The 26,808-nt window shown below is 54.0% G+C and overlaps 1 protein-coding gene across 1 annotated transcript in view; it reads left to right on the forward strand.

Annotated features, from left to right (window-relative positions):
• The window catches only part of ALOX5 (arachidonate 5-lipoxygenase), a 41,834-nt gene extending 16,654 nt beyond the window's left edge, over positions 1-25,180 (forward strand). The window contains exons 4-14 of the mRNA XM_032837471.1: positions 720-842; positions 8,877-8,983; positions 10,977-11,149; positions 14,188-14,334; positions 19,849-20,052; positions 20,763-20,849; positions 22,323-22,501; positions 22,828-22,949; positions 23,337-23,437; positions 23,696-23,866; positions 24,910-25,180. Coding sequence (XP_032693362.1) covers positions 720-842; positions 8,877-8,983; positions 10,977-11,149; positions 14,188-14,334; positions 19,849-20,052; positions 20,763-20,849; positions 22,323-22,501; positions 22,828-22,949; positions 23,337-23,437; positions 23,696-23,866; positions 24,910-25,089 — 1,594 coding nt within the window. The 3' untranslated portion in view covers positions 25,090-25,180. The remainder of the gene's footprint in view (positions 1-719; positions 843-8,876; positions 8,984-10,976; positions 11,150-14,187; positions 14,335-19,848; positions 20,053-20,762; positions 20,850-22,322; positions 22,502-22,827; positions 22,950-23,336; positions 23,438-23,695; positions 23,867-24,909) is intronic.
• Positions 25,181-26,808: the final 1,628 nt, after the last annotated feature.

Genomic DNA, 26,808 nt, shown 5'->3' on the forward strand with positions numbered 1-26,808 from the left:
TAAATAAGTCTTTAAAAAAATAAATTAAAAACAAAAACAAAATGTATGTGCCCAGTGCTACAGGATAAGTTTCAAGAAACCAGGATTGGAAAATTTGGGCTGCACAGAGTGCATGGCCCATGTTTGGGGGGAATTATTTTGATTATAACAGTCACTAAGCCGGCCACGGACAGCATCTGTGCCTAAAGCCCCGCATCCAATCACCCTGCTGTCCTGGGCACCCTACTGGGAAGGAGTGACCGCCGTCCCCATTCCCCATTCCCCAGCTGCCACATACGGTGCAGGGGCATGTCGACAGAACTGGAGGGATACTGGCTTCCCAGGTCAGCCTGGAATTGGGGGAGCCTCACCCACTTCTACCTCCGGTGACCAGCAGGGCTGCTCTATCCCAGGGGAGAGATGGCGGTTGAGTGTCCCATCAAATCAGTGAAGTCTTCGGCTGCTTCCTTTCAACTTCTTTTTATGCACACCTACCATTCTCTACCCTTCTGCCAAGAGCCCAGTCTCAGGTTCAGAGGACCTTGGGCCTCCTACTGTGATGCTCAGGGCACAGGCAAGCAGACTACCACCAGCCCCTGGGACGGGTCTCCTTACCTCTCAGGCTGCACACTCAGCTGACGGAGGATACACCCTCAGACCACATGGGCAGCCTTTAGCCTGAGGGGCCAACCCAAAGGCAAGGCATTTGATAAAATTTTCTTCCTCTTATTCATTCTCAGGTGGATGGAGTGGAACCCTGGCTTCCCTTTGAGTATTGATGCCAAATGTCACAAGGATTTACCCCGAGACATCCAGTTTGATAGTGAGAAGGGTGTGGACTTCGTTCTGAACTACTCCAGAGCGTGAGTTTCTAAGAGCTTAAGGATGCTGGGCAGGCCCTCCATGGGTCGGGGCATGGGTGGGACCCTCACTCCTTTCTCTGTAGGGGCTTGGGGCTGGGGGGTGGTTCATCTGGGCGCCTCTTCCCACATCATTTGACTGGATCCTCAGTGCACAGCCGCAGGGTGGCCTGTATCTAAACCAAGTGACCACCGTGATGACTCCAGACACCAGACATAGCTCTGTCATCAGCCCAAAGTCTAGGTCTTTCCTTGAAGTGCCCCATCCCCATCCACGTCTCATCCCCCCTGGGCCAGTTCAAGGATGGTCAGGGTCCAGACTGTCACCTAGGTAGCAGGGCTCTGCAGTGAGAATGGCCACCGTGGCTGTGCTGGTCGCTGACACCCATCCCTGGCTGTCCATCCCAGCAGCCCCATGAGACAGGCACAGTTGTTACCCTCACCTTATCATTGGAGAATCTGAAGACTAAGGAAGTCACATACCTTGTTCAGAGGCCTCTGCTGATAAGCAGCAGAGATATGAGTTCTGTGCTCCTTCTTTATGACTGAATTCCCACAGGGCTTCTACTGAGACTCCCTGGGGGCTCCTGAAACATATGGAGCCCCAGCGCCATCCCAGGGCCAGTTGGGGAGCCCTGAGGTGCGCCTTGACACTTTAAGGTGTTCTCACAATCATACACATCTAGAAAACTCTACATCCATCATTCTGCCACCCTACTGAGCTTCAGCACCCGCTGGTTCCAGGCCAACTCCACAGCCAGAAGGAGAGTCTCTTGGGTGGGGCCCTGGCCTCCTGTAGGCATATCCAGGAGGCAGACGGGTGGAGAGCCATTAACCCAGCCAGCTTCGGTGGCTGCATCTGCCGAGAGCAGAGCTGCTCCCCTCGAGAAGGGCCCCTCACCTGGTTGGACACACTCAGGCCTGTGCCAAAGTCTTCTTCCTCCTTTGCACATTTAGGAAGAACTCTACATGCAAACACAGCCTCACAATCAACCTCCATAGGGGACCCCCTCTATGGAAATGGAAAGACCATGGGCATTTGTCCCTCAGGCTGCACCTACCTTGGGGGGAGGAGGTGGTGGGGCCTAACACTCATCACGCCTCTGCTGAGTGCCAGGCTCATAACTGTGGGTGTTTTCTAGTAGAATCATCTATTTTAACCTTCACAGCCATCCTGGGAGGTAGACACTGTTCTTGAATGTTTCCAGGTAAATAAGCTGATGTTCTGCTGGATCCAGGTCAGGGAATTTGTCTCAGGACACTTAGGCAGAGATCGACACAATCAGAATTTGAATTCAGAACTATTTGGGTCCAAAGCAGGGGATATTTTTTTTCCTGCTACAACTGAGATCAACTAGGAAGAAAAACTAAAACCAAACATCTACATTAGTAATGCAGTGTAGTACCCAACATCTGGCTTTCTGGAAACACCAGGGCAATTAAATGTCTCATGTCCCACCCAGGGATTCCCAAAGTCATGTGGGTTTTAGGGCAAAGCCCTGACCAGGATGGTCCGAGCAGGAAAGAAGGCCCTTGCGAGGGGGCAGACTGGAGAGAAAATAATAAGGATGGAGAGGCAGCAAGGTCAGAGGAGATGATACTGCTTTGTGGAATAGGACCAACTCTTCTTAGTAATGGAGAAGGGATAGATGGCAGAGGGATAGTGGATGATGGATGGATGGATGGATAGATGGATGGTAGAGGGATGGATGGATGGTGGATGGGTAGTGGATGATGGATGGATGGGTAGATGGTCGATAGACGGATGGTAGAAGGATGGATTGATGGATGATAGAGAGATAGTGGACGATGGGTGGATGGGTAGATGGTGGATAGATAGATGGTAGAGGGATGGATGGAAGGATGGTGGAGGGATAGTGGATGATGGATGGTAGAGGGATGGATGGATGGATGTTGGGTGGAAGAATGGAGGGAACGAAGGAGGGTGGATGGCTGGTAGAAGAATATGTGGATAGATGGATGGAGGGTGAGTGGATGGACAGTGGAGTGAAGGCCAGATTGTGCCTTTCTTATGTCTGCTCAGTGTTCCTGAAATTAATTGCCGTCTTTGTATCTCAGGAGCCTAACTCAGCAGCTCCGCAGAGTAGGTGCTCAGTAAACTCTATCGTAAGGAATGGAGTATGACCCAGGTGGCCTCTCAGAGGCCTTTGTTATCACCTCATGGGTACTTCACCCACACTCACTCTCTGTCTTATTCTCTTTCCATCTCTCTCTCTGCCACACACACAAATGCACACGCACAATCACCTTTCTCCTCTCATGTACCCCTACAAGGCTGACAGCCTCTTAGCTGGACTCTCTCTGCGAGCTCGCCCCGCCTGGCCATGCCCAGACTGCTAACCCAGCCTCTGTGACGCCATTTCTACATATGTTCTCGGAGTCCCCTGGGGGATTCCAGTGTATAGTCAGGGCTGGAACCACTGGCCTCCATGCCTCCCTTGGCCTCATCCTCCACCCAGTTGCCTGTGGGGTCATGTCTATCCCCTGGGGTCTCAGGATGTATGTCCTTCCCTCCCAGCTCTGTCATCCCTCCCTGGGACATTCAGGAATACCCTTCTACCTGTTTCCCTAGGATCCATCCAACATAGCAATTGGAAGTTCATTCTCAAGTTCCCATATAGTTTGTTGGAAGCTCCTTCTACAAAGGCAAATATAATTCTTTTACTTCCCCATAAAACCCTCACTGATAACCCTAGCTCCAGGAGAGAGCCGGCACATCTCTGCCGGGCTCCTCTGCCTTCCCTCCTGCCCCCAGATACAGAGAACATCCCAGCCATATGCATCCAGAACTAGTTAGCAAGGCATCTTCATGCCCTTTGTCTTTGCCTGTGCCATTCCCTGCAACTCACATACTATTCTTCCCTTCTTGGCCTAAACTCATCATTTTTCAGGACCTTCTCCCAGAAGCTCCTAGAAGCCCCTGGGCCTGAGTGAGGTCTCCTCCCTTGTGCTCCCCAGTACTGGCCGCACAGGCCACCATTTCTCCAATGACATGATAGCCCGTCTTTCTCCACATCTGCCATATAATTTGGTCTCTTGAACTGTGGACTATTTGGCAGGAACAAACAAAGAAATCTTGAAATGGACGCTCAGCCCCTCCTGGTACAGCACAGCTTTTGGGGGGTTGCTCAGCTAAGCCCTGCCTCTGCTGGCTGAGCACCGTGAGGTTCTAAGAAGGAAATGAGAGATGTGCCCCCTGCCTTTGAGGAGGGTGCAGCCTGAATAAAGGGGACTGGACCTCAAGGAGATAGCTCAGAGTACCCCCCACCCTAAGAAGATGAGGGGCATGTGGGAGAGGTCTCTGGGCCAGTGGAGGGTGATGTTAAGGAAGCTAACTTCTCTGAGCCTCAGAGTCTCACCTGAAGAATGAGACCACAGCTCCTGCTCAGGGCTGTTGTGAGAATATAATGAGGCCACGTATGTCAACCCTGCACAGAGAAGATGCTCCCTAAAAACAGCATTAGTTTCCATCCATTCTTGGTAATGGGGTCAGGCCAACAGGACCCAGGTTTCCATCATCACACACCTGCTGAACACCTGCCCCCTCAGATTGGCTTCCGCCCTCAAGGACTCACAGAGGACCCCTCACTCTGTCTGGTGTTGTCTTCTTATGGGGACCATGAAGTCTTCACAGCAGGAAGGCATCTGGCCTGGCCTTGAAGTGAACAGGCAAACATAGGCAGGGGCCTGGAGGAATGGGACAAGGATGCTCTGGCAGAGAGGGCACCTTAGGCCAAGGTCAGCTGTGGCAGGGCCTGTTCACAGAGCCAAGTGCATTGTAACATTTCCTGGTGGCATCAAAGGAGGAACAACTTGGGCGTTTACTCACCACTCACGGTTTGCAGACTAGAGCTGGATTGCAGGCATTGGTGGGCTGATAAGGGAATGACCCTTCAAAGGAAATTAAGAAAGAGAGCTTCCTTCCTAGTAAGGTAGAACACTGCAGAAATGGGACTGAGTTCTAGAGGAGGTGACCAGCCTCGTGCCAAGACCAAGGGGCTCGGACCCTCATGCTCTGGGCATTTCCCATCAGATGGGATCGGATGGAGGCAGCTCCCTGAAGGGGCACCCTTCTGCCTGAGGTCCCAGGGGCACCTCACTGTGACCACAGATGGCTTCCTGGGAGGATGGCCTCAGAAGAGCTGCCACAGCCTACACGGACTGCTCCACGCCTACATTTGCGGGGTTCGGTGACAGATGGGGAGCTCTGAGAGGGATCCTTGCTGCATTGCAGAAACTCGGCCTGGCTGCCTTCAGGGGTCAGAGGAGAGAGCCTAGAGCTGGTGAAGAGGGGAAGTGGGAGAGTGGGGAAGATTGTGGGATGTGGTGTGGATGGACCTGGGATCTGGTTGGAATTCAGGCATAATGGAGAGACTGAGGGGGGACCCCCAGGCTTCCTTGGCCTGTGGATCCGTCTGTCAGGAAAATAGAGTGATCCTTACAAAGGGGAGCCGGGGAAGGAAAGGGGGAGATGGGTGCCGCTTGGGAGCATTGATGAGGTTTGACAGCCCCAGGCAGCCTCTGGTGGTGTGAGCGGGCTCAGGGCCAAAGGCCAGAGCTTGCTACAGATAGGATTTTGAATTTGTCTGCTTGTCCCCCAGAATGCCAGTGCTTAAGGCTGTAGACTTTAATATTAATAATGAGGAACAATTGGGGCACTACTTGCTAACATTTGTTGAACTCTTTTTATGAACTAGGGCTTTCTGTACATTATGTCAGCCTTGTGAGGCAGGGACAGTCATTGTGCCCATTTCACAGGTGAGAAAACTGAGATGCGGCAAGATTAGGGACTTGCCCAAGGCCACATGGCTGGGGAGTGATGGGGCTGAGATCTTAGGCCAGGCCTTTAACACCTGGTGCTGAGCAGCCCCATTTCAGCTGCCATCTCTCAGGGACTCCCAGCCCCATCCAGACTGCGTCCAGACCCCAGCACTTGGGTCAGGGGCTCCAAGACCCCTTGGTGCAGCCCCCTAGAGGTCTGATGGAGTGTCTTTAGGGAAGGGACATCCAAGTGCCTGGCAGCCTGCTCTGTATGGACAGTTCCTGATAAAGAGAACCCACAAAGCCAGCACCTAGCTAGCCTGTGTCCCTGCAGCCCACGCTGGAGTGTGCCACTCTGCCCATGGTTAAATCAAGTCCTGCTATGGAAAACAAACTTGTGGCTGAGGTCACCAGAGAGACCTTCCCCATTGAATCTCTGGCTTTGGGCAGTTCAGCCTCCATGCCACTTGTGAGTAATTCCGGGGACTTGTCTCTTCTGAGCCACCTGCTCTGCCTGGAATGAGGCAGCCCTCCTCTGCAGGCGCTGCCCCCCCTCTCCAAACAGCAAAACTGTGAAGTGGAAAATGGAGACGCTGTTAGAAGGAAAGGGGCAGGGGAAGCAGAGGAGACCAGAGCTGTCCTCTCTCCTGGCACAGGGCAAGCAGCCCAGTGCATGTTGGCGCTGGCTGTGTGACCCTGAATGAACCAGTTGCCCTCTTTGGGCTGCAGGTTCCTCTTTGTGCAGGAACAGGTCATCGGAGTCCCAACAGTCCGGTTGTCTGTAAGCATGTAAAAATATTTTGCCTTGAGATGACATGCAAATGTTTTCCTCCTAATTCCACTTCTTCCTGAATCTGTGGCTTCCTCTGGGTACCAGCCCACCCCACCCTGTATTCAGTGCCAGCCTTTTGTTTTGAAGTCAAAGACACCCAGCTGGGGAGACATTGAGCCAAGGGCTGTGACTCACTCCCGGTTCCCCACAAGATCCTCAGACCTCAGGACCTCTTTCCTGGGCACCATGTGGCATATGCTGGGGCTCCTGGGCCTGCAGAGACCTGGGAAGGCCCGTCTTCTCCCAGAAACGTGTCCTTTTCCACACCCGGTCTGACTGTGGATGTCAAAGTGTGGTTTACTCTCGGTTAACGCTGCTGTCTGCCCCAGGAGGCTGAGCGGATGAGGGAGGTGGAGGAGGAGAGCAGATGCTGGCTGAGGAAGGGGTAGTGACGCTGACAGCAGCTTAGCGGGGTCTGCCTAGCCGTGGTGAGGCTTCAAAGCGTGTGTGCAAAATAAGCGTGCGTGTAAGAGCCCCTCCCTCCTGGGGAGGGTCTAGGATAAAGTGTTGAAGAGACCAGTCCAGCCTATAGGACAAGTCCAGCTCATTCTCCAGCCCCGGGGTGTGGAGCGCAGGCTGTGCACATGGCATGGCCCAGGCTGCACCTCAGCACCTTCCCAGCACTGCAGCCTCTCCAGAACCCTCAGGCAGCTGGGTCATCCAACTCAGAGAAGGCAAGGCCCATAGAGATGACCAGCCTCATGGCTCCTGGACCCACTCCGGGGCAGCATGGCCTCCTAGGGTTCCCAGGGCAGCTGGTGCAGAGAAGAAGCATTTGCTAGATTGAGCAGGAGGATCGGAAGGGGAGTCATAAAGGTGTGCTGTGTTCTGCCTCACGTGCCTTTCCCACATCTGGCAGGGCTAGGAGGGAACCCTGCTTTCCTGCATTCAGTCACTCAGACTTGCTGCCCTCGTGCATGCTCCCTGGTAGCTCCCCTGGGATGAGACAGCCATCTGTCCCCATCAGCCAGGGTCACTCTGGACAAAACACCCAAATCTCAGTCCTTTGATGCTGCTGGGAAAGGTGTGAGGTGGCTTTGGAACTCCCACGCTGTCCTGCAACAGTGCTCAGGCCCCAGCCAGCACCAACCCTATCCCCTCCCACCCACTCCCCACCAAGGAGCGAGTCTAAGGAGGGCCCCAGGCTTGCACAGGTTGGGCTGCTGCTTCTGGGGGGCATTGACTCTGCTGCTCATGCCTGGGAGGTGGGTGGATGGGAAGGGGGTTCCCCAGGAGGAGCACTGGCCAGCATGGTCCCCTGCCTGGGTATATACACTGTCTCTCTCAGTCAGTGATCAGGGCTGCCAGAGTCACTGGAGAGCCTGGAGGCCCCGGCTCCGCGCAGAGCAGTGCAGATGCACCTTTGTCCTCCGACGCTGCAGGCAGAAGCAGGGCTCAGCACCGCTGAGAGGGCATCATGGGGCGGCCTGAGCTGGGGAAAGGGAGCTACCCTGAGATCAGAGGAGGTGTGGGGGTCCTCGAGGCCAGCCCTCCAGATACACTGACCCCATAGACCCAGGAGGAGAAGAAAGAGGGCATTTCAGGCAGAGGAACAGCACGTGCAAAGGCCCCTAGTGAGGATATACAAAAGGCAGTGCAGGCGGGAGGCTTGACCTCTGGAGTGGGTGGTGAGCATTGACAGTGGGGAGGGAACAGTGTGACTGCCTGTTACCCTTAGCTGTGGGTGTTCCAGAGAGAGAAACTGAGGCAGAATGTGTCACATGAGCACTGACCAGAAGGCCCTACCCTCAGTCCTGCACCTTGCTTGAGTTAGTAGGGAAGTCTGGGAGACCTCTCTCCCCCACCATTCCCAGGCCCATTCCAGAGTTCCCTCCTCCGGTAAGCCCCTGGGATTGCTCGGACCACTCAGATCTCACTCCTGAGTGTGTGCAGCCTGCTTTTTGGATTTATGAAGCTCCTGTCCTGGCTTATTTGGCCATCCTGTGTAAGGAGCATTTGGAAAACTCTCTCTCTCTCAGTACCAGGCACAGAGCCAGAGTTAGGCAGAAAGTAAGGGATGAACTCAATCAAACTGCTCATGCCCTAAAACTCCAGGTGACTGGCTGGAGTAGCTGCGTAGGAACTAGGGTGCTCTGGGCCTGGGAGCTGGTCCCTGGTGGGAGCAGCAGAACTTTACTGAATGATTGAAGGCATGGGTGAAAGCCGGTGTGGAGGGGATTGGAGGCACTGTGGGCTGTTCTCGAGGGTGGTGGCGACTTTCCTTTCCAGGGGAGATGCAGTAGGGAGAGCATCGGCATCGGTGCTGGTTCCTGTCCTGGTTCCACCAGGCTGAACGGCTGTCCTCCCAGAGCGGTCCTGGGTTCAGTTCCTTGCTGCCCAGGAGGCCACAGTGTGAGGAGGCTGTGTGGAGGGGGGCAAGGCCAGAGCGAGTGCAAGTGGGGACGCTGTCTCCCGGTCTGCAGGATGGAGAACCTGTTCATCAACCGCTTCATGCACATGTTCCAGTCTTCCTGGAGCGACTTTGCCGATTTCGAGAAAATCTTTGTCAAGATCAGCAACACTATTTCTGGTGAGCGTACACACCCCTTCCCCCGGGTCTCTTGTGGGGCTGGGGAGATTTGCCTGGGACTAGGAAAGGGCCGCCCCACCCCTGCTCCCACTTGGCAGCTGGCTCCTCCCCATCAGCCAGGCCCGCACCCCTGCCACAGCCCCCGCAGTTTCCCAGTGGTCCCCCCTCCTGCCCAGAGCTTTCACCTCCTTGGGCACTCAGGGCTAAGCACCTTCAACCTCACTTCGTCATCGAAGGTCTCAGAACTTTGTATTTACGTGAATCAGTCATGTATGGTACACCTGCAGAGTAAAAGCAGAACTTAGCGTGTTTTTTAAGCATTTACAGAAAAGTGACCTTGGGTTTGCTTGGACTAGGATATGTTTGGTAGGTGTTGACTTGCAATAGCAGCATAATTATCAGGGATGGTCCAGGAAGGAAAAACAGTAAAGATAAGGAAACAGGAATGGTGGGTGAAGAATGGGCGTTGAAATAAGCACCTGGGAAGACCCTGCGTAGACTTCTCCCCAGGAGGCCCCTCTGCTCCCTCCTTCTCCCCCTTCTCCCCTCCTTCTCCTCTCCTTCTCCCTCCTTCTCCCCCTTTCTTCCTCCTTCTCCTTCTCCCTCCTTCTCCCTCCATCTCCCTACATCCATCTTCCTCCATCTCCCCTCCTTCTCCCTACATCTCCCTCCATCTCCCCTCCTTCTCCCTCCTTCTCTCCTCCTTCTCCCTCCATCTTCCCTCCTTCTCCCTTCTTCTCCCTCCTTCTCCCTTCTTCTCCCCTCCTTCTCCCTCCTTCTTCCCTTTTCTCTCCTCTTCTCCTGTCCTTCTCCCCTCTTCTCCCTTCAACTTAGGTGGAAGGTCTGGAGTCCCCCTTTCCCCTAGAGGCACAATGTTGTACAGCAGATCTCTAGAACATATTCATCTTGCTTAACTGAAACTTCTTGGTCGTTGGGTAGTAACTCCACATTTCCCCTCCCGCAGCTCCGGGCAACCACCATTCTGACTTTAGGAGTGTGACTGTTAACGACCACGTGTCAGTGGCATCGTGTAGTATTTGTCTCCCCATGACTGGCAGGTTTCCTTAGCATCATGTCCTCTGCGTTCACCCACGCTGGCAAACTGCAGGGTTTCCTTCCTTTCTTAAGGCTGTTTCCACACCTCGTCTGTTAGGAAGTGTGCTGCAGTGACCATGGGAGTGTGGATATCTCTTCCAGATCCTGATTTAAGTTCTTTGGGATAAATACCCAGAAGTGGGATCGCTGGATCATACAGTAGTTCTACTTTTAATTTTGGGGGACCCCACCCTACTGTTTTCCATAGTGGCCACACATTTTGCATTCCCACCAGCAGTGCACAAGGTTCCAGTTTCTCCACACCCTCTCCAACCCCCACTGTCTTGTTCTTATGATAGCCATCCGGACAAGTGCGAAGCGGTACCCCATTATGGTTCTCACTTGCACTTCCCTGATGATTAGTGACATTGTGCAATTTTTCATATACCTGCTGGCCATTTGTACGTCTTCTTCAGAAAAATGTCTGTTCCAGTCTTTTGTCCATTTGTTAATCAGGTTATTAGTTTTTTTGCTATTGAGTTGTAGGGGTTCTTTATAGATTTTGGAGATGAACCATTTATCAGATGTTCAGTTCACACATGTCTGCTACTCTGTAGGTTCTTTTCACTCTGTTGACTGTTCCTTTGCTGTGCAGAAACTTTTTAGTTTGGTGCAATCCCATTTGTCCATTTTTGGTGGTGTTCTTGAGAACAGAATTCCCCAAGAACCTTCTGAGCCACCAGAGGCAGCTCAGGGAGAACAGGGTACCGCCATGTCCTGAGCCAGGGGTCGGGCAGTAGGGCACAGCCAGCAGGATTCATCGTTGACCAGCTGGCCGGCAAACACCTGGGGGATGGGACCCAGCAGGGACTCTGGTCCTCAGCCAGGTTCAGAAGGGCTTCAGCCCGGGTTGCCGCTACTCAGAGCTTGGGCAAGGCCACAGTTTTCTCCCCTTTAGAGCGGGTCATGAACCACTGGCAGGAAGACCTCATGTTTGGCTACCAGTTCCTGAATGGCTGCAACCCAGTGTTGATCCGGCGCTGCACGAAACTGCCCAAGAAGCTCCCTGTGACCACAGAGATGGTGGAGTGCAGCCTGGAGCGGCAGCTCACCTTGCAGCAGGAGGTTGAGGTAGGACCTGGTTGTTGGATGACTTCAGCCATGGCCAGCTCAGATGGCTAGGTCACGCTTTGTGGGGCAGAAAGCACTTTCTGCCGTCTGGTGCTCACGAACCTGTCTCCAGGTGCCTCTGCCAGGCTGAGGAGATCAGCTGCCCTTGGTGAGGAGGTCTCCTCCTTTCCCTGGGCATTTATGTAAACTGTCTTGTCCAGTGTGGGAGGAGGCATTGACGGTGGTAATTCTCAGTGCTCAGGGCTGGGAGCATGCCTGTATTTTCAACATCAGTGTCACTAATTAAAAGAGCTCCCCCTCGGCAGGGGCTAGTTGTGGGCCAGGCTTTGTGACAGAAGCTTTACACACACGGCTGTCGGGTTGTCACCAATCTTGCAAAGGTAAGGAAACTGGAGAAAGGCACAAGTCTTGTAACAGCACACGGAAAAGAGAGAAAATAGGTGGAATTTTTAACTTTCTAATTAAAAATGTTGGTGTCTTCTGCTTCCGCCTTCACCTTCCTCCCAGCCCTCCTTCTGGCTCACCTGCAGGGAGCTGAGGCCCAGAGATGGTCCTGGCTCTCCAGTTGGTTGGCCTCTCCCACCAGAGCCAGCACAAAGGTCCCCTGCCCGCAGGTGTCTAGGTGGCCTTCTGTTTCTGGTCCCATGTCTTGTTTGCTCAGCTTGCCTTGGGGTCCCAGTGAGGGAAGGGTGGTCTGTGCCATCTGTGGACAGCCCGCTCAGCCCCCACCACCTGCCCACCTGGCTCTAGAGGGCCACCTGTCCAGCTGACCGTCCCCCACCCCAGGGCACATGGTCCCAACCCCTGCACCCTGGACTGCCCGGCCCCCAGGACGCTAACGGGTCACATGGACTGCTGACCAGGGCCGAACATGCCCCCACATAGGCACATACTCACATACACACACACACACACACACACACACACACAATGGTATCTATTGTAGGTTCCATTTCTGGCCAGATGAACAGTGATTCGGTGGCTATGGGTTCCACACTTCAAGCCAGAGAATCCTACAACCTCAAGAGCCACAGTTGTACAATGGAAAGGGACTGCATAGCCCTCTGGCCGGCAGACAGCTTCTGCTTGCCAGTCCTTGCCACCTCCAGAGCTGGGGGTTGTGGCCATCTTTGTCAGAATGGCCACCTTTCCTCTGAGTGATGGTCTAGAGGCTCAGCTGTGGTTTTTATCACAAAGCAATAATCTAATAGCCACCACTGACTAGAGTCTTACGTGCCATCCGTCTCTTACACAGACACCACCGATCTCTTACACACACACTACGCATCTCTTACACACATGGCACCCATCTCTTACACATGCCTCCCATCTCTTACACACACCTCCCATGTCCTATAGCACAATTCTTAATTCCCTCAATCAGTCATTAGGGCCAGGAAAATGGAGCCTGTGGACCAAAAGGAGAGGTAAGGGACAACAGACAGGCAAGAACACCAGTATCCAGCCCAGAATCCCAGAACATCATAACTAAGAGATAGGGTCTCCCCGCTCACTTTTCAGAAGGATGTCACTGAGACCCAGAGAGAGGAGGTGACTTGGGATAACAGAGCAGTGCCCCTGGCACGGGCCCAAATTCCAGGCCCTCTGGTTCTCTGGCCTGAGTTCCGAGGGGCCTCTTGTTAGCCTGGCATTCATCACCTTAACTAACCTGGGTCTCCTCGAGATTGGATTGGCAGCCATTCCTGGGCAGTACTCACGATGGTCATGTCCACTCTGACAGTCCAGTTGTCCATCCCATCACAGGAGCCCACCCAGCCCGGTGACCCACCAACCCATGGCCTCTACCTTCTTGACAAGGTGATCCTGAGGGGCCCGGTCATACGCTCTCCTGAAACCAGCTTCTCCCCACACTCCTGCCCTGATGAGCGGTGGGCACAAACTCCATCCTCTCCACCCCTGCCCCACACACATTGCAGACAGCCCGGAGTTCATCACTGGTGCCAGGTGACTGCCAGGGTCCCTCGAGCTGAAAAAGGAGGAAGATGGTGACCAGGCCCTTAGCTCCTGTCCCATGTTCGGTCCCCCCAAGGGGGATTCCTAAAGCTTGTGCTGGGTGGTCCAGCACGCCCTCTGCAGGGTTGTGGACACACATCTCACCTGAGCACTGGTGGACCCGGCTGTAAAGTATCAGGGGCCACCCCCTCCAGCAGCATCCATTACTTGCTTAAAATGAGAAAAGCTTTAGAAGAAGCGCCCCATCCTCCTCCCAAATTCTTCAAGTTCTGGCCTGAGCAGGCCCCAGCTTTAAGAAAGGAACCCTCACAGCTCTCAGGTTGGGCTCCCTGTAGAAAACTGATCTATAGTCTGTGAAGAATGGCTTTCTCCATTCCCTACATCCCAGGCACATGGCCTTTTTTTTTTTTTTTTTAAGTATAACAACCCCAGAAAAAGAACCCGAATCAGGAGTGTCAGCAAGATCAATGAATTTTCACCGAGTGACCCCACCTTGCCAACAGCCTCAGTCCAGGCTGCAGAACACACCATCCAGGGACACAACCCCCCTTGCCCCCGAAGAGTGTACCCTCCCCCAAGGTCTAAGGACTCCCTCAGGACCCTGCAGACCCCTGCCCTTGCAGATGCCCCTGCAGAACCTTCCACCCCGGAAGACCCGGCCCCATTTCTCCTCCCAAGGGTGACATGTCGTGACACCGTGTAAGTGCAGGCCAGCAGCCATGCTCTTCAGAATTTGCATTCTTGTCTATCTCATCTGCACCCTATCTGCTTCCTTATGATGCTGCCGCTCTGGGGGGTCATCCAGCATCTTGCATGAGGGCCACGCAGCTTCCAGGGACAACACATGCAGACCAGGCCCCTGCCATTCCTTCACATCACCAGAAAACCGTCACAACCTCTGAACACTCTGGATGCGAATCAGCTCAGAGTCAGAGAACAAAACTGTCCATTCGGAGCTCCGATCAGATGTTAGGGGCCTCTAAAGCCACCTCTCCCTCCCCCTAGGCCTGGTTCTTGGGTCCATGTGAGGCTGACGCGGCCGTATTTCCTCTTGCCTCCTGCAGCAAGGGAACATCTTCATCGTGGACTTTGAGCTGCTGGATGGCATTGATGCCAACAAAACAGACCCCTGCACCCCGCAGTTCCTGGCGGCGCCCATCTGCTTGCTGTACAAGAATCTGGACAACAAGATTGTCCCCATTGCCATCCAGGTAGGCCATCACCCCGCTCCTTTCCTGGACAGCTCTGCCCTCAGCAGCCAGGGCTTGGCAGGGAGTTTCCTGGGTGTCTCCACCTGAACCTCCAGGAGGAGGTGACCACTCTGCTTCGCATCTCCTAGGGTGGGTGCGGAAAGCTGAAGGCTGTGCCAGGTAGATAGGAAAAACAAGAACTTAGGGCTTCCTGCAGCGGTGAGGAGAGCTGGCCCCAAGCAGCAGGAAGGCCTCCCCTCCCCAAAATACACTTGACAGATTCCTGCTGAGCACCTGCCCTGGGATAACATACTACCCACCTCACTCCCTCCCAGCATCCTGACCAGGAGCCCCAAGTCAGAACATCAAAAGGGGTCTGGCAGGTAAGGCTGTGAGATGAGCTATAGACTGAGGCCATCAGGGGGCACCATGGAGGCTGGGGTCAGGAAGGGGCCAGTCCTGCAATGCTGCCTTCTAGTGCCCAGGGGTTCTTGTTTCTACCAAAGATGATGGAGGAGAAAGAGGAGCAGTTCGGGTGAATGGGGGCAGGGGCAGAGCATCCTCTCTCCCACTCCTGGCTGCTGCTTCCTCAGAGCACCAAGCACTCTGTGACCGCTGGTGTGCAGACAGCGGGAAAGCAACACCCAGCACAGGACCAGGTGTAGGTCTGTGAAGAGGGCTGCTGCCCAGGGGCCCCTGTGGGGGACAGATGGACAAGCCATCTGCAGACTTGACTTTGAGCCAGCTGTGTACCAGGCGTTGAGTGCTATGGGCATAAGAGCCACTGGTTTGCCTTGTGCTAACCCCATGACAAGACTGTCCCAAAGGTTAGCCTGCATAGTCCACAATCCCTTACCCTCAGTTCTGAAATCTAGGAAGTCCTAAAACTGCTAGGTTTTTCAAAAGTGTGCACGAAATTCACTGGCAGCAAAACTTGCTCTGAACCAAAAGGAGAGACTGTTTAGAAGCTTCGCCCCACCCAGTGTGGTACGCATGTGTATCATAGAGAAGTACTGACGCATTTGATTGTAAAATAGCGTGTTGCCCCGGACCCGGTGTAGGGGGAGAAAGGTGTCACCAAATGAAGTATATGCACTGCTAAAATCCTAAAACTTCTGGATTCTGAGACACGTGGTCATCAGGGTTTCGGACTAAGACCTGGCTCAAGTTATATCATCGTCATGACAAGGCTCCGAGGTCAGGGACTACTGCCATGAGTCATGTCCAGCAAATGCTAGGACAGACACAGGTGCACGGTCAGCATAGTGGGGCTTAGTGCCAGGCTGTCTGGCTCGAGTTCATGCTCTCCCAGTCTCCTGGTCTTGGGCACATCTTTCCCCAGAGGAATTCCCAGCCTAGCAGAGAGAAGCTCTGTGCTTAAGAAACTGAAGCTAAAGGTAAAGGGACAGGAGATGGGAGAAGAGCAAACAGGACTGAGAGATCTGAGGAAAGGAGCCGTTTACCAGTGGCAGGCACCTTGAAGCAGCCTGTCCTCCAGAGAATTCTTGGGAGTGGCCTGGAGTCAGGGGCCTGGCTTCAGTCCCAGCTCTGTCACTTGCTAGCAGACGTGGGACCTTGGGCAAGTCACAATGTTCCCGAATCTCTTCCCTCTGTTAAAAATGCAACCTTTGCAAACTATGAAGAACCATGAAAATAAAACCAAAAGAATAATAAATCCAAACTTTGGTTCTTTCAAACGTTCAAGAAAATCAAAAGAAGAAAACAAAAATATGTAAGATTAGGAATAAGGCATAATCACAAGGGTGTTTGTTTTCTTTAAAAGTAATAGCATGGCATCAAATTTGTAAAGTTGGAAGCAATGGGTAAAAACCTGGCAAAATATAAATTATGAGAAGAAATTGTATAAAATAGGCCAATATCCATATAAGCACCTGGGAAGCTGACTGAACGTCTAGTGGGGTGAGGGGCCTGGGAACTGAGCAGCTGAGCTCCAGCCAGCCTTTACCCAGCGGACACTTGCTGAGCTGTTTCACGGGCTTCAGCTCCAGATCTCGTCCTGGGAAGCCGGCATAACCTTCATGCTGAGCACCCCAACAGGCAGACTCCCAAAGAAAGCTTAAGACCAATCCAAGTTACAAATAGAGATTTTACTTTTTGAAGATTTTATTTATTTATTTGACAGAGACAGCAAGTGAGAGAACACAAGTAGAGGGAGTGGGAGAGGGAGAAGTAGGCTTCCCAGCAGGCAGGGAAACCAGGGTGATAGGGGCTCAGGGCCAGGACTGAGCACCCGCACCACAGAACATGTGTGTCCCAGCTGGAGGAACACTCAGTGGGACACTCTCTCCTAGAACAGCCCTTCCGGGCCCAGCAGCCTGTCCTCTAGCGCCCGGTCCGTGGAGACCATAGAGATGCAAGCCCTCACAGTTAGGGCATCACAAGCATCGCTCATGGCGGGAAAACAAACGAAGACCATCTGAAGGCAGCAGAGGGTTGATTGAATGAAATCTCTTATGTCCAGACAATGAACTGTTGCACCACCTTTAAAAGGAATGAACTTGATGTATCGCAGCAGACCTGAGGGGTTCCCACAGTGAGCTAACAAAGCAGAAGAAAGGACATCGGGCAGAGATCATCGCATCTCCTCTGTACAAATGGAACGTAGGAAGCAGCACACCATTGACAAGACAGTACTTGTGGGTGTGGGAGGTGCAGAAAGACACAGCCTCACCAGTGGAGAGCACTGGGATGGGCTGGCTGGGGCACAAGTGAGCAAGAGAAGGAAGAGAAAGGCATTTATTACAGCAGTGTTCGACTTACAGAACATAGAACAGGTTAATATGCACATACGCAAAGAGCTGAGTTATGAGATTTATTAATATGCTCTTCTGAAGTGACCAAAATTGTTTTTTCTAATCAGAAACAAAAAACTACTTTGTTAACCAAAACACAAATTTAAAAAACAAAAACAAGTTGTCCAGGGTACATTCTGGACTCCCACAGTGTCACTGAGCCTGGACAGAAGTGGGGAAGACAGGACGATGGGTAGGAGAGGGGAAGGCCCAAGCCGACATGGCCTTCGAGGCCAGTGGAAGAGTTCCAGGAGGAAAGCAAGGGAGAGTCTGGACTAGGCAGTGAGAGTGAAGAGAAAGGCTGAAGGCAGTGCCCAGGCCCCATCCCAGCTCAGCTGTTTACCCACTGTTGTGGCTTGGGAGACCTGTGCAACCACTCGGAGCCTCAGTTTCCCCCTATGTAAAATAGACAGGAATACCTGCCTTGCAGGGTGCTGGTGAGGATTAAAAGAGACCGTACAGGCAGGGTCCCTCACAGCAGAAGGTGTCCTCAGCCACAGGGCCATGTTCCAGAGCGTGACAGGCCACCCATGTGTTCTGGAGACCAGGTGCGCAGGCAGAGGTCTATGGGGCCAGGCAATTAGTACAGAATGAATGAAGCTCCATGGAGGGGAGCCGACTCTGGGAGGGGAGGGACAGAGTGGAGGGGGGCAGCCGTGGCAGGAGGTAGCCAGAGAGCGGAGCCAGTGGAAGAGAAGAGAGCTGCAGGGCAGGGAATGTGGGAGGGGTGTGACCACAGGGAGGGGCAGGGGCAGAGGGGCAGAGCGGGCACTGTTTAAAAAAGGCATGAGTGTTTTCTGGGAGAATGTTCAGAGTTCACAGACTTAGTTTTTGAAGAAAACCTGGTAATCCCGATTTTTATGTGAAATTCTCTGATAATTAAAAGTTGGCAACTAAATCTCATTAATAAATAAGCAAACACGAATAGTGTGAAAGTCAGACTGCTCTATCCTGGGTGAGCGGGACGGAACCGAGTCTCGAGCCACTGGCCACCCATGGTCATAGAGCACTTAAGATGTGGTTAGTCCAACTTCTGTAAGTGCAAAATACATGCCTGATTTCAAAGGCCTAGAATGAGAAAAAAAAATGTTAAAATATCTCATTAATAATTTTATATTATTTTCATGTTGAAATATTTTCAAAATATTGGGTAAAACAAAATTACCAGAAGGTTCACCTGTTTCTTTTTACTTTTATTACTGCAGCCACCTGAACATTTTAAATTCCATATGTGGCTTGCACTAGAGTTCTACTGGACAACACTATGTTCAAAGGAGAGACAGGGAAATTACCTTCTAAAATACTTACCATGGGGACGCCTGGATGGCTCAGTTGGTTAAGCAGCTGCCTTTGGTTCAGGTCATGATCCCAGCGTCCTGGGATCGAGTCCCACATCGGGCCCCTTGCTCGGCAGGGAGCCTGCTTCTCCCTCTGACTCTGCCTGCCTCTCTGTCTGCCTGTGCTCACTCTCTCTCTCTCTCTCTGACAAATTAAAATAAATAAATAAATTAAAAAAAAAAAATAAAATAAAATAAAATACTTACCATGACCTTAAGGAGTCCACTGGATTTGGCCCCTCCCCACAGTCCCGGACAGCTATCCTCCTCGGTTGGTCACTGTGCAGCCACACTGGTCTCCGAAGAGCCTAAGGGGCAGCCCAGCTCCTGCCCACCCCAGCCCATCCCAACCCTCAGTTCCTCCAGCCCAAATGCTGCTCCTCCACTCCAGATAATTCCTTCTCATCCTAAATGTTCACCCCTCCAAGGCTCCCTGTCCTCCTCCAAAAGAGGAGGTAATGACAGCGCTCTCATGACCTCACACTGTCAAGTCCAAAAGCTATGCAGTCTAGTGGCTGTTGTCATGGACAAAGCTAGAGACCAAGGAATTGGTGGGCAGGGAGGGCCAAATGTAGGGCTACTTCTGCAGAGACGACAGCAGCCAGATCACGGACTTTGGGGGCTTTCTTTTCTGGCATTAAGAGGTGACTGGTTTTAGAGGAGATTGACATAACATGATTTGCATTCAGAAAAAAAAAAGTCACCTTGGCCCCAGTGTGGAGTTGAAACTGGAAAGGCAAAGGCAAGCTTTGTTTCTCCGGCAGGAGGCAGGGGGCTACAAGTCTGGGCTCAAGTGACAGGGACCTAGGTCACTGCATCCTGAGGACCTTAGAGCCCTGGAACTGGAGGAGCTACTGGAGGGCAAGAAGGGAAGTCAGGTGCACCAGCCCAAGCCTGGGGAACAGCAACATTAAGGGAACAAGGGAGGAAGGGAACATATGGGACATGGAAAATCAGCAGTCAGAGCAGTGGGAAGAATCCAGGAGGGAGAGAGCAGGCAAGGGAGGCGAGAAAGATGGGGGCAGGAGTAGAAGAGCAGAGCAACACACTCTAAGCACCTAAGCTGGTCATCTTAGTCACTTAGTCATCGTAGTCACTGGGCCATCTTAGTCACTTGCTGTCACTCTGGGAGGGAAGTAAAAAGTGTGGCAGATAGTGGAACCAGAGCTCAGAGAGGCTTAGGTGCCCAGTAGTCCTACAACTAGTAGGTGTTGTCACTGGGGCGGGAAATGCAAACCCTAGACCCTCTGCCCTCCTCCATGATCCTCTCATCACTCCAAGACCACTGTTTAAGAAATCTGGACTCTTCTGGAATTTCCTGAGATGCCAGGCTTTCGTATATACAACAAAATCTTACCATGTATTTTCTTTCTCCAATGTATCAGCTCAACCAAGTCCCAGGAGATGAAAACCCGATTTTTCTCCCTTCGGATGCAAAATATGACTGGCTTCTGGCCAAAATCTGGGTGCGCTCCAGTGACTTCCACGTCCACCAGACCATCACCCACCTTCTGCGTACACACCTGGTATCTGAAGTTTTTGGCATTGCCCTGTACCGCCAGCTGCCCGCCGTTCACCCCGTTTTCAAGGTACAGCAAGCTACCAGTGCCCTTAGCTGGTGAAGGAGGGCACTGGCACATGGTGGGGGGTGGCAGAGGGAGGGAGGCGGGGCCCTGACACCCCCACAGGGCTGGGGCCAGGAGTAGCCGGCAGAGAGAGGCCCTTAGGGATGCTCAGGTGGTGGTACTACAGCTCTGAGGCTGCTGGTTCCTGAGAACACGAGGCCTGGGCCTGACAGGGCCTCACTGGCCTGGGAGCAGAGGTTGAAGAGGCAGATGACATCCATGTGACCCTGGTCTGATCCCAGGTGCCACCATCACTGCCCTTCTCTTCCTGAACCTCGCTGGCACTGACTCCTGGGACGCGGCAGGCTCTGGGCCTGTTTCCCCATCTGTGCAGCAGGCATCGAAGAGGACACCTGCCTCATAGGATTCCCGTCAGAACCAAAAAGAGTTAACAAATTCCAGAGCTGGAAATACCACCTGGCACATAGTTCAGCTCTATACATGGGCTGGCCGTTATCATTTTCATCATTATCGGGTCACTAAGCGTCAAAGTGGCGGTCCCCAGGCCCCAGCAGCTCACCTGACCTGCACCTCCTCCTCAGCCCTGGCATCACCCCTCCTCAGCGAACTGGGGTGCAGGGTGCTGGGAGTCTCTGGGGCATGCAGGGGGTGCAGCCCTGGTCAGGAGGCCTGGCCAGACCTTCTCTGAGGCCTTCTCCTGCTCCTCCCCGCAGCTTCTGGTGGCACACGTGCGGTTCACCGTCGCCATCAACACCAAGGCCCGGGAGCAGCTCATCTGCGAGTACGGCCTCTTTGACAAGGTGGGCACCTCCCGTCCACCTCTGTGCAGGGCCCTGCCTCTCCAAACCTCCACCGCCAGCCCAGGTTTCCTCTCAGGAGTCAGGCATCTGGGCACCAGGGTGGCAGGGGGTGCCCGAGAAGGGTGGGGGGTGGGGGTGCTCAGAGTGAAGCTCCCCAGGTCCTCTGGCCAGTCTGGCCCTTCTCTACCGGTGACCTGCCTCCTCCCCTCCCAATGCACCGTCTGCTTCTCTGCACTTCCTCACGTGGCCTGTGTCACCCCTGTACCCTCCTCCTCCTCCCCCCGCATCCTCTGGCTTGTGGCTGTGGATTCTGCCTCCCAGCCCCCACTCCTCCCCTCCTGCTCTGCTTCCCCCTGGAGCACTACCACCCACTCTCTGCACTTCTGGGCCCACGGTCCTACCCTCCCCTCAGCTGGGTCTAACCCCTCCCCGTCCCTCAAGTTCTCCCAGGCAGCTCTTTGCCCGTTCTGACCCCTGAAGCCTTGCTAAGCCCGGAGCCTCCCAGCAGCTATTGCCCTGCCCTTCCTCCTCTCCCAGCCCCGTTAGTGAGGCAGCCCGCTCATCAGTAAGGCTGAGCCCCCTCGTGGGCTGCAGATAACCAAACCCAAGTCAAACAAGCTGAAGCTGGAAAAGAAGTGTATTCTCTCAAAACCCAGAACATGACAGAGGGGAGGGGCTTCCAACCCCTCTCAAAATGGACTCAGGGACTCAAATAATGGCCCCAGGGGACAAATGCACGGGCTGGCACTCTCTTCTACTCTTTAAACTGTGCGGACCCCAATCCCCTAGTCAGGCTCTGCAGGCAAGCTTTCCCCACGGGAGGGGAATGGGACCTCATCCCAGGGAGTGCCAGGCTCATGTCCCCACGCAGTGACCGTCCTCTCCCATCCAAAGTCCAGGGAGCAACTCCCATCATTCCAGCTTGGGTCAAACGACCCTGTGGACCAACGTGTGGCACTCCAGTACCCAAGTCATCCTTTACAAGGTCCTGTGGCCTGAATGCTCAGCCACCGTGTGTGCTGGGATGGGGACCAGGATGCCTCCTGTGCATCTCTCCCACCCTCACCTAAGCAAACACAAGCCCTCAAAAGAGTTGTGTGGCCCTGGGGGCTGGTATCTGCCCCTTTCTTGAGCCCAAAGCTCAGGTCACTGCAGTGCTTGCACTCCGGGCAGCCTGAGCTCAGAACAAGAGCCCTGCCCTCCCGCAGCCTCCCCCAGTCCCTGCGCACACCCTTCGGCTGTAACCCCTCTCATTAGATGGGGCCTCCCTAACATCTTCTGTGGGCTGCCTGTGTATTCTTGGAATTAAACAGCCCTCCTACCCAACCTCCTCAACCCCCAGGACATGGGCTTGCCTGTCCGCATGACCGGCCACCCGGGCTTCCTCTCACAGTTTCTCATGGTGAGCTCTGGGTGAGAAGGCTGGCCAGGGACAGCCAGCCTCAGCTCGTGCTCTCTCCCCTCCCACTCAAGGCCAACGCCACAGGGGGCGGTGGGCACGTGCAGATGGTGCAGAGGGCCATGCAGGACCTGACCTACACCTCCCTGTGCTTCCCTGAAGCCATCAAAGCTCGGGGAATGGACAGCGCAGAGAACATTCCCAACTACTTCTACCGGGATGACGGGCTTCTGGTGTGGGAGGCCATCAAGACGTGAGTGCCTGCTGGGGCCAAGGGACCCACTCTGTGCAAAATGAGTAGAGGTCCTGCAGGAGGAGAGGACCGGGGCATTGACAGGCCAGACCAGGGTCCTGGACCACTGACTCAGCGGGCCAGGGCATGGCTCCGTTGTCAGGGCCCTGAGACAGAGGAAGGTATGTGAGTGGGGGCAGGAATGAGTGACCCGGGTCTGGATATTAACGGGTAAGTCACAGGGTCACCAGTGGAATCCTGCCCTGGGGCCCTGGGGCCCAGGGGCCCAGCTCTGCAGATCCTGGCCAGGTCACCCACTCCTAGCTGGGCCCCTCCCCCTGAGCCAGGTTCACGGCCGAGGTGGTAGGCATCTACTACGAGAGTGACCAGGTGGTGTCAGAGGACCAGGAGCTGCAGGACTTCGTGAAGGATGTGTACATGTACGGCATGCGGGGCAAGAAGACCTCAGGTACAGACCGCCTCCACTCTCCTCCTGGCAGGCTCTGCTCTTCCCTGCACCTCTGACTTTCCTTGGGCACCACTGGCCCAAGGCATCCACCTGAGCACCTGGTGCTGGGGCCAGAGCTCCCAAGAGACCCCTGCCCACCAGTATGTCTCTCATGGGTACACCTCAGGGACTTTCCGTAGCCACTGAGAACCAGGGTCGGAAACTTCAGGAACACTGGGCCATTGTCCCCTTCCAGTGTCTTGCTCATGCGTGGGCCCCCAAAGTCCTCGTATGGGAGAACTCAGGGACTGGGGGAAGGGCGGGGGGAGGGTATCTGTGGGTCATCAGTCCACTGCGCCCTCTGTCCCCCGGGGTCGGAGCCTCAGCCACCCCCTGGCTCTGCCCTAGGTTTTCCCAAGTCCATCAAGACCAGAGAGAAGCTGTCGGAGTACCTAACGGTAGTGATCTTCACAGCCTCAGCCCAGCATGCGGCAGTCAACTTTGGCCAGGTGGGCTAAGGCAGGGCGGGTCCTCTGGGCGGGACATTGCCAGAGTCACCTTACCTTGACTGCTGCTGATGGGCCCAGACAGAGCCGCCCCTCTTTCTAGTCTTTTGGGGCTGGTCTTGGTGATGGGAAGGAGGGTGGAAAGTGTCTGGGTGGTTGCTCTCTCTGTGGGGCAGGTAGGGGATGGCCTGCTGTGGTGGGGGATGGGGGGTGGCAGCTGGCTGACAAGGGGCCCAACCATGTCTGCGGCTGCCTCTGTAGTATGACTGGTGCTCCTGGATCCCCAATGCCCCCCCAACCATGCGGGCCCCACCACCAACGGCCAAAGGTGTGGTCACCATCGAGCAGATTGTGGATACTCTGCCAGACCGTGGCCGCTCCTGCTGGCATCTGGGAGCAGTATGGGCACTAAGCCAGTTCCAAGAAAATGAGGTGAGCAGGGGAGACATTATGCCCCCTCTAAGGGGCGGGTTGCCCAGATTTAACCCATTCCTCCCTCTCGGGCCTTTGCGATTAAGGGCTTAGGCCAGACACCTGTTCTCCTGACTTCCAAGGCTGAGAGTGCCTAGGGGGTCCCAGGCCTGTGCTCGGATGGAGCTCGGGGTGGGGGAGGGGCAGGAGAGCACAGGGATTCTGCTCCACTGGTGACCACCCAGAGGGGACAACTGGGTATCCTGCCAGACACATCCATGCACATACACCTTACTGAACCTAGTGTCAAAGCTGGGTATCTCTGACACAACCCCACGGCATTAGCTCAGTGTCACACAGAATGACTGCCAGTTCAACCAGCCCCAGACCCATGGGCATTTTAGGGGGTGCTGAGGTTGCTTTGGGGACTTTGCTAATGTCCCCACTGACTCACTAACATCTTTTTGTATATGTGTCTTTGCACAAGTGTTCAGGAGGGCCAGATGACGTGCTCCTCATAGAGGAATTTCTGGGTCAGAGACCGTTGAGACCGATGTGTCCTCCACAAACTAATCCCAAATCCCATCCTTTCTAGCCCTGGCTATGAAATTGCCAGTTTTAACAATCCCATAGTTTTGAAAAAGACAGATCTAGTTTTGATTTGGAGACATCTGTGTGAGTGTGGAAATGAGCACAGCACCACAACACGGCCAGGCGGTGGCTGTCCCAGGCTGGAGAGACTAGCGCTGGCCCCCGTGCTCCCACTGCCCAGAGCCCAGACAGGAAGGCAGGAGTGCCACGGACAGGGCCCAGCAGGAGCAGACCGCCGCCCGCCCGCATGCCACAGCCCCCCTGCACCTGCACCATCCTACATAGGGCAGCTGTTTCTCCCATTTATCTGAGACCCCAGACTGGGGGCATTCTTGGGGTACTCTCAGCAGGGGGAGGAGAAGGGGAAATGAGCACATGCTTCCTCACTTCCCCAGGGATGGTCTTTGGGGGTGAGACAAGACCTGTCAGTTTACATCACCTCGGCAAAGATTAACCTATGTTTCGGCCCTTAGCTGTTCCTGGGCATGTACCCAGAAGAGCATTTCATCGAGAAGCCTGTAAAAGAGGCCATGGCCCGATTCCGCCAGAACCTTGACACCATCGTCAGCGTGATCGCCGAGCGCAACAAGAAGAAGAAGCTGCCGTATTACTACTTGTCCCCAGACCGGATTCCCAATAGTGTAGCCATCTAAGTGGCCACATGAGCCAGGCTCACGTGCAAATGGCCAGCTGCTCGCAGTCGAGCTCAGCATCCAGACTCCAGGCTGCCCAGGCAGGCCGGCCCACAGGGCAGACCTCCTGGCCACTTGCTCTCCAGAGACTGCCCCGGCTCCTCAGGGCCCAGGCTGACTGGCTTCAAACCAAAGGCTTCCAGGTTGGGCCACATTATGCCTCAGCTTCAGTGCATTTTCCAGTTTGTTCCTCAATCTTTAGTAAATCCCATACTTTGACCACCGTGGGTACATGGCAGGGTCCCCGTCCTATACAGAGCAGGACAATGTTGCTTCCTGCCCTAGGCCTCGCTCAGCACTTCTCCACTGGGAGCGGTGAGAAGGTCAGGACCAATCTGCTCTTGCTGGGGGGCGTGGAATGATTTTATTCGATTTATGCTTCGTCCAATTTCCTGCATATAGTAGGTGCCCAAATAAATCCTTATTGAATGAATGAACTAGTTATCCTAAAAGTAAAGGAGCGCATTTAAAACAAGCATCCACCTGCATGTTATGTTCCAGGTACCCCAAACAGCTCACATCCCTTCTCACGACAAAAAAAAAAAAAAAAAAAAAAAAAAAGCCACAATCACTGTGATTCCATCTCAGCAAAAGCTCCACCCACCCCACAAAGCCCAGTCTAGACAGAAGGTGGTTCTTCCTCTTCGTTCCTCAGAAAGCTCCTACATTTTCTTCAGAACACATCCTTAATATCGTCCAGCCTGGGGAGGCATCTTTGATTCTCATCTCTACCCACCACCACCCCTCCAGGCCCAGGGCTTTGTCCGAACCTCTGTTGTTTTCTTCCCACATGGTCTCTCCCTTGAACCCAAAGCCCATGCAGGACAAGGAACTCACCTTACTTGTGGCATGAGGCACCAGCCTGCTGCTCTCTCATTTCCCTCCTGCAAGGCACCTGGCAGGTTCTAGGCACTATATGGGAGCTGCAAGAGAGGACTTAAACTGACTTGTAAAATGCATTTCTTTCCCCACACCCAAGAAGCAGAGCCAGCCCTGAGCCTGGGCATGACGATCCGTTGTGTCCTCCTATACACACTTACCCAACCTATACCCCCAGCTCCTGGCTTCAGAATCAGATCACCAGGGTCTCCAGAATTTCTGGAAGATGTACCCAATGTGCTAGGTCAGAAACTCAAAGTCTAGGTCAAAGGCTTCCACTAGAGCCAATAAAGCATGGGAGAGGTCATGCAGGAGAAGGCTCCTGAAGCCACAAGTCCCTCTGAGGAAACTTGAGCACTGGGATGGGGACTAGAGAGAGTGAGGCCTGGACATTTACTGCCCCAGACTCCCTACCATCCCTCTGAGAACTGCCCACACTGATGAGTGACCTTGGTGGTGGATTCCATAATCTTATGGTCGTGGTAAAGGCACTCACTCAGCTCCATGTTCCTGCGAGGGCCCACGTACCAACCTTTAGAAGCTGCGAGGACGTGTGAGCAAAGGAAAGGAAGAAGAGCAGGCAGGAGTGATGATGCAGGCCTGATCCTGTGGGTGCAACCAGGGAGGGAAGGAAGGTCTGGGTAGAACAGACTCAGACTGCAGGGCACCCCGGCAAAAGCCTCACTCAGCTAGTGGAGTCCTCAAACCAAAGTGGCCCATTACAGAAATCTTGGCAGGAAGGACAAAAATGGTCTTGGCATGAAGGTCACAACAGATCCAAAGGTGTGGCAGCTGGAGCTG

This window comes from Lontra canadensis, unplaced genomic scaffold (assembly GCF_010015895.1).
Source record: "Lontra canadensis isolate GAN:19392208 unplaced genomic scaffold, GSC_riverotter_1.0 scaffold3, whole genome shotgun sequence".
Classification (NCBI taxonomy): domain Eukaryota; kingdom Metazoa; phylum Chordata; class Mammalia; order Carnivora; family Mustelidae; genus Lontra; species Lontra canadensis.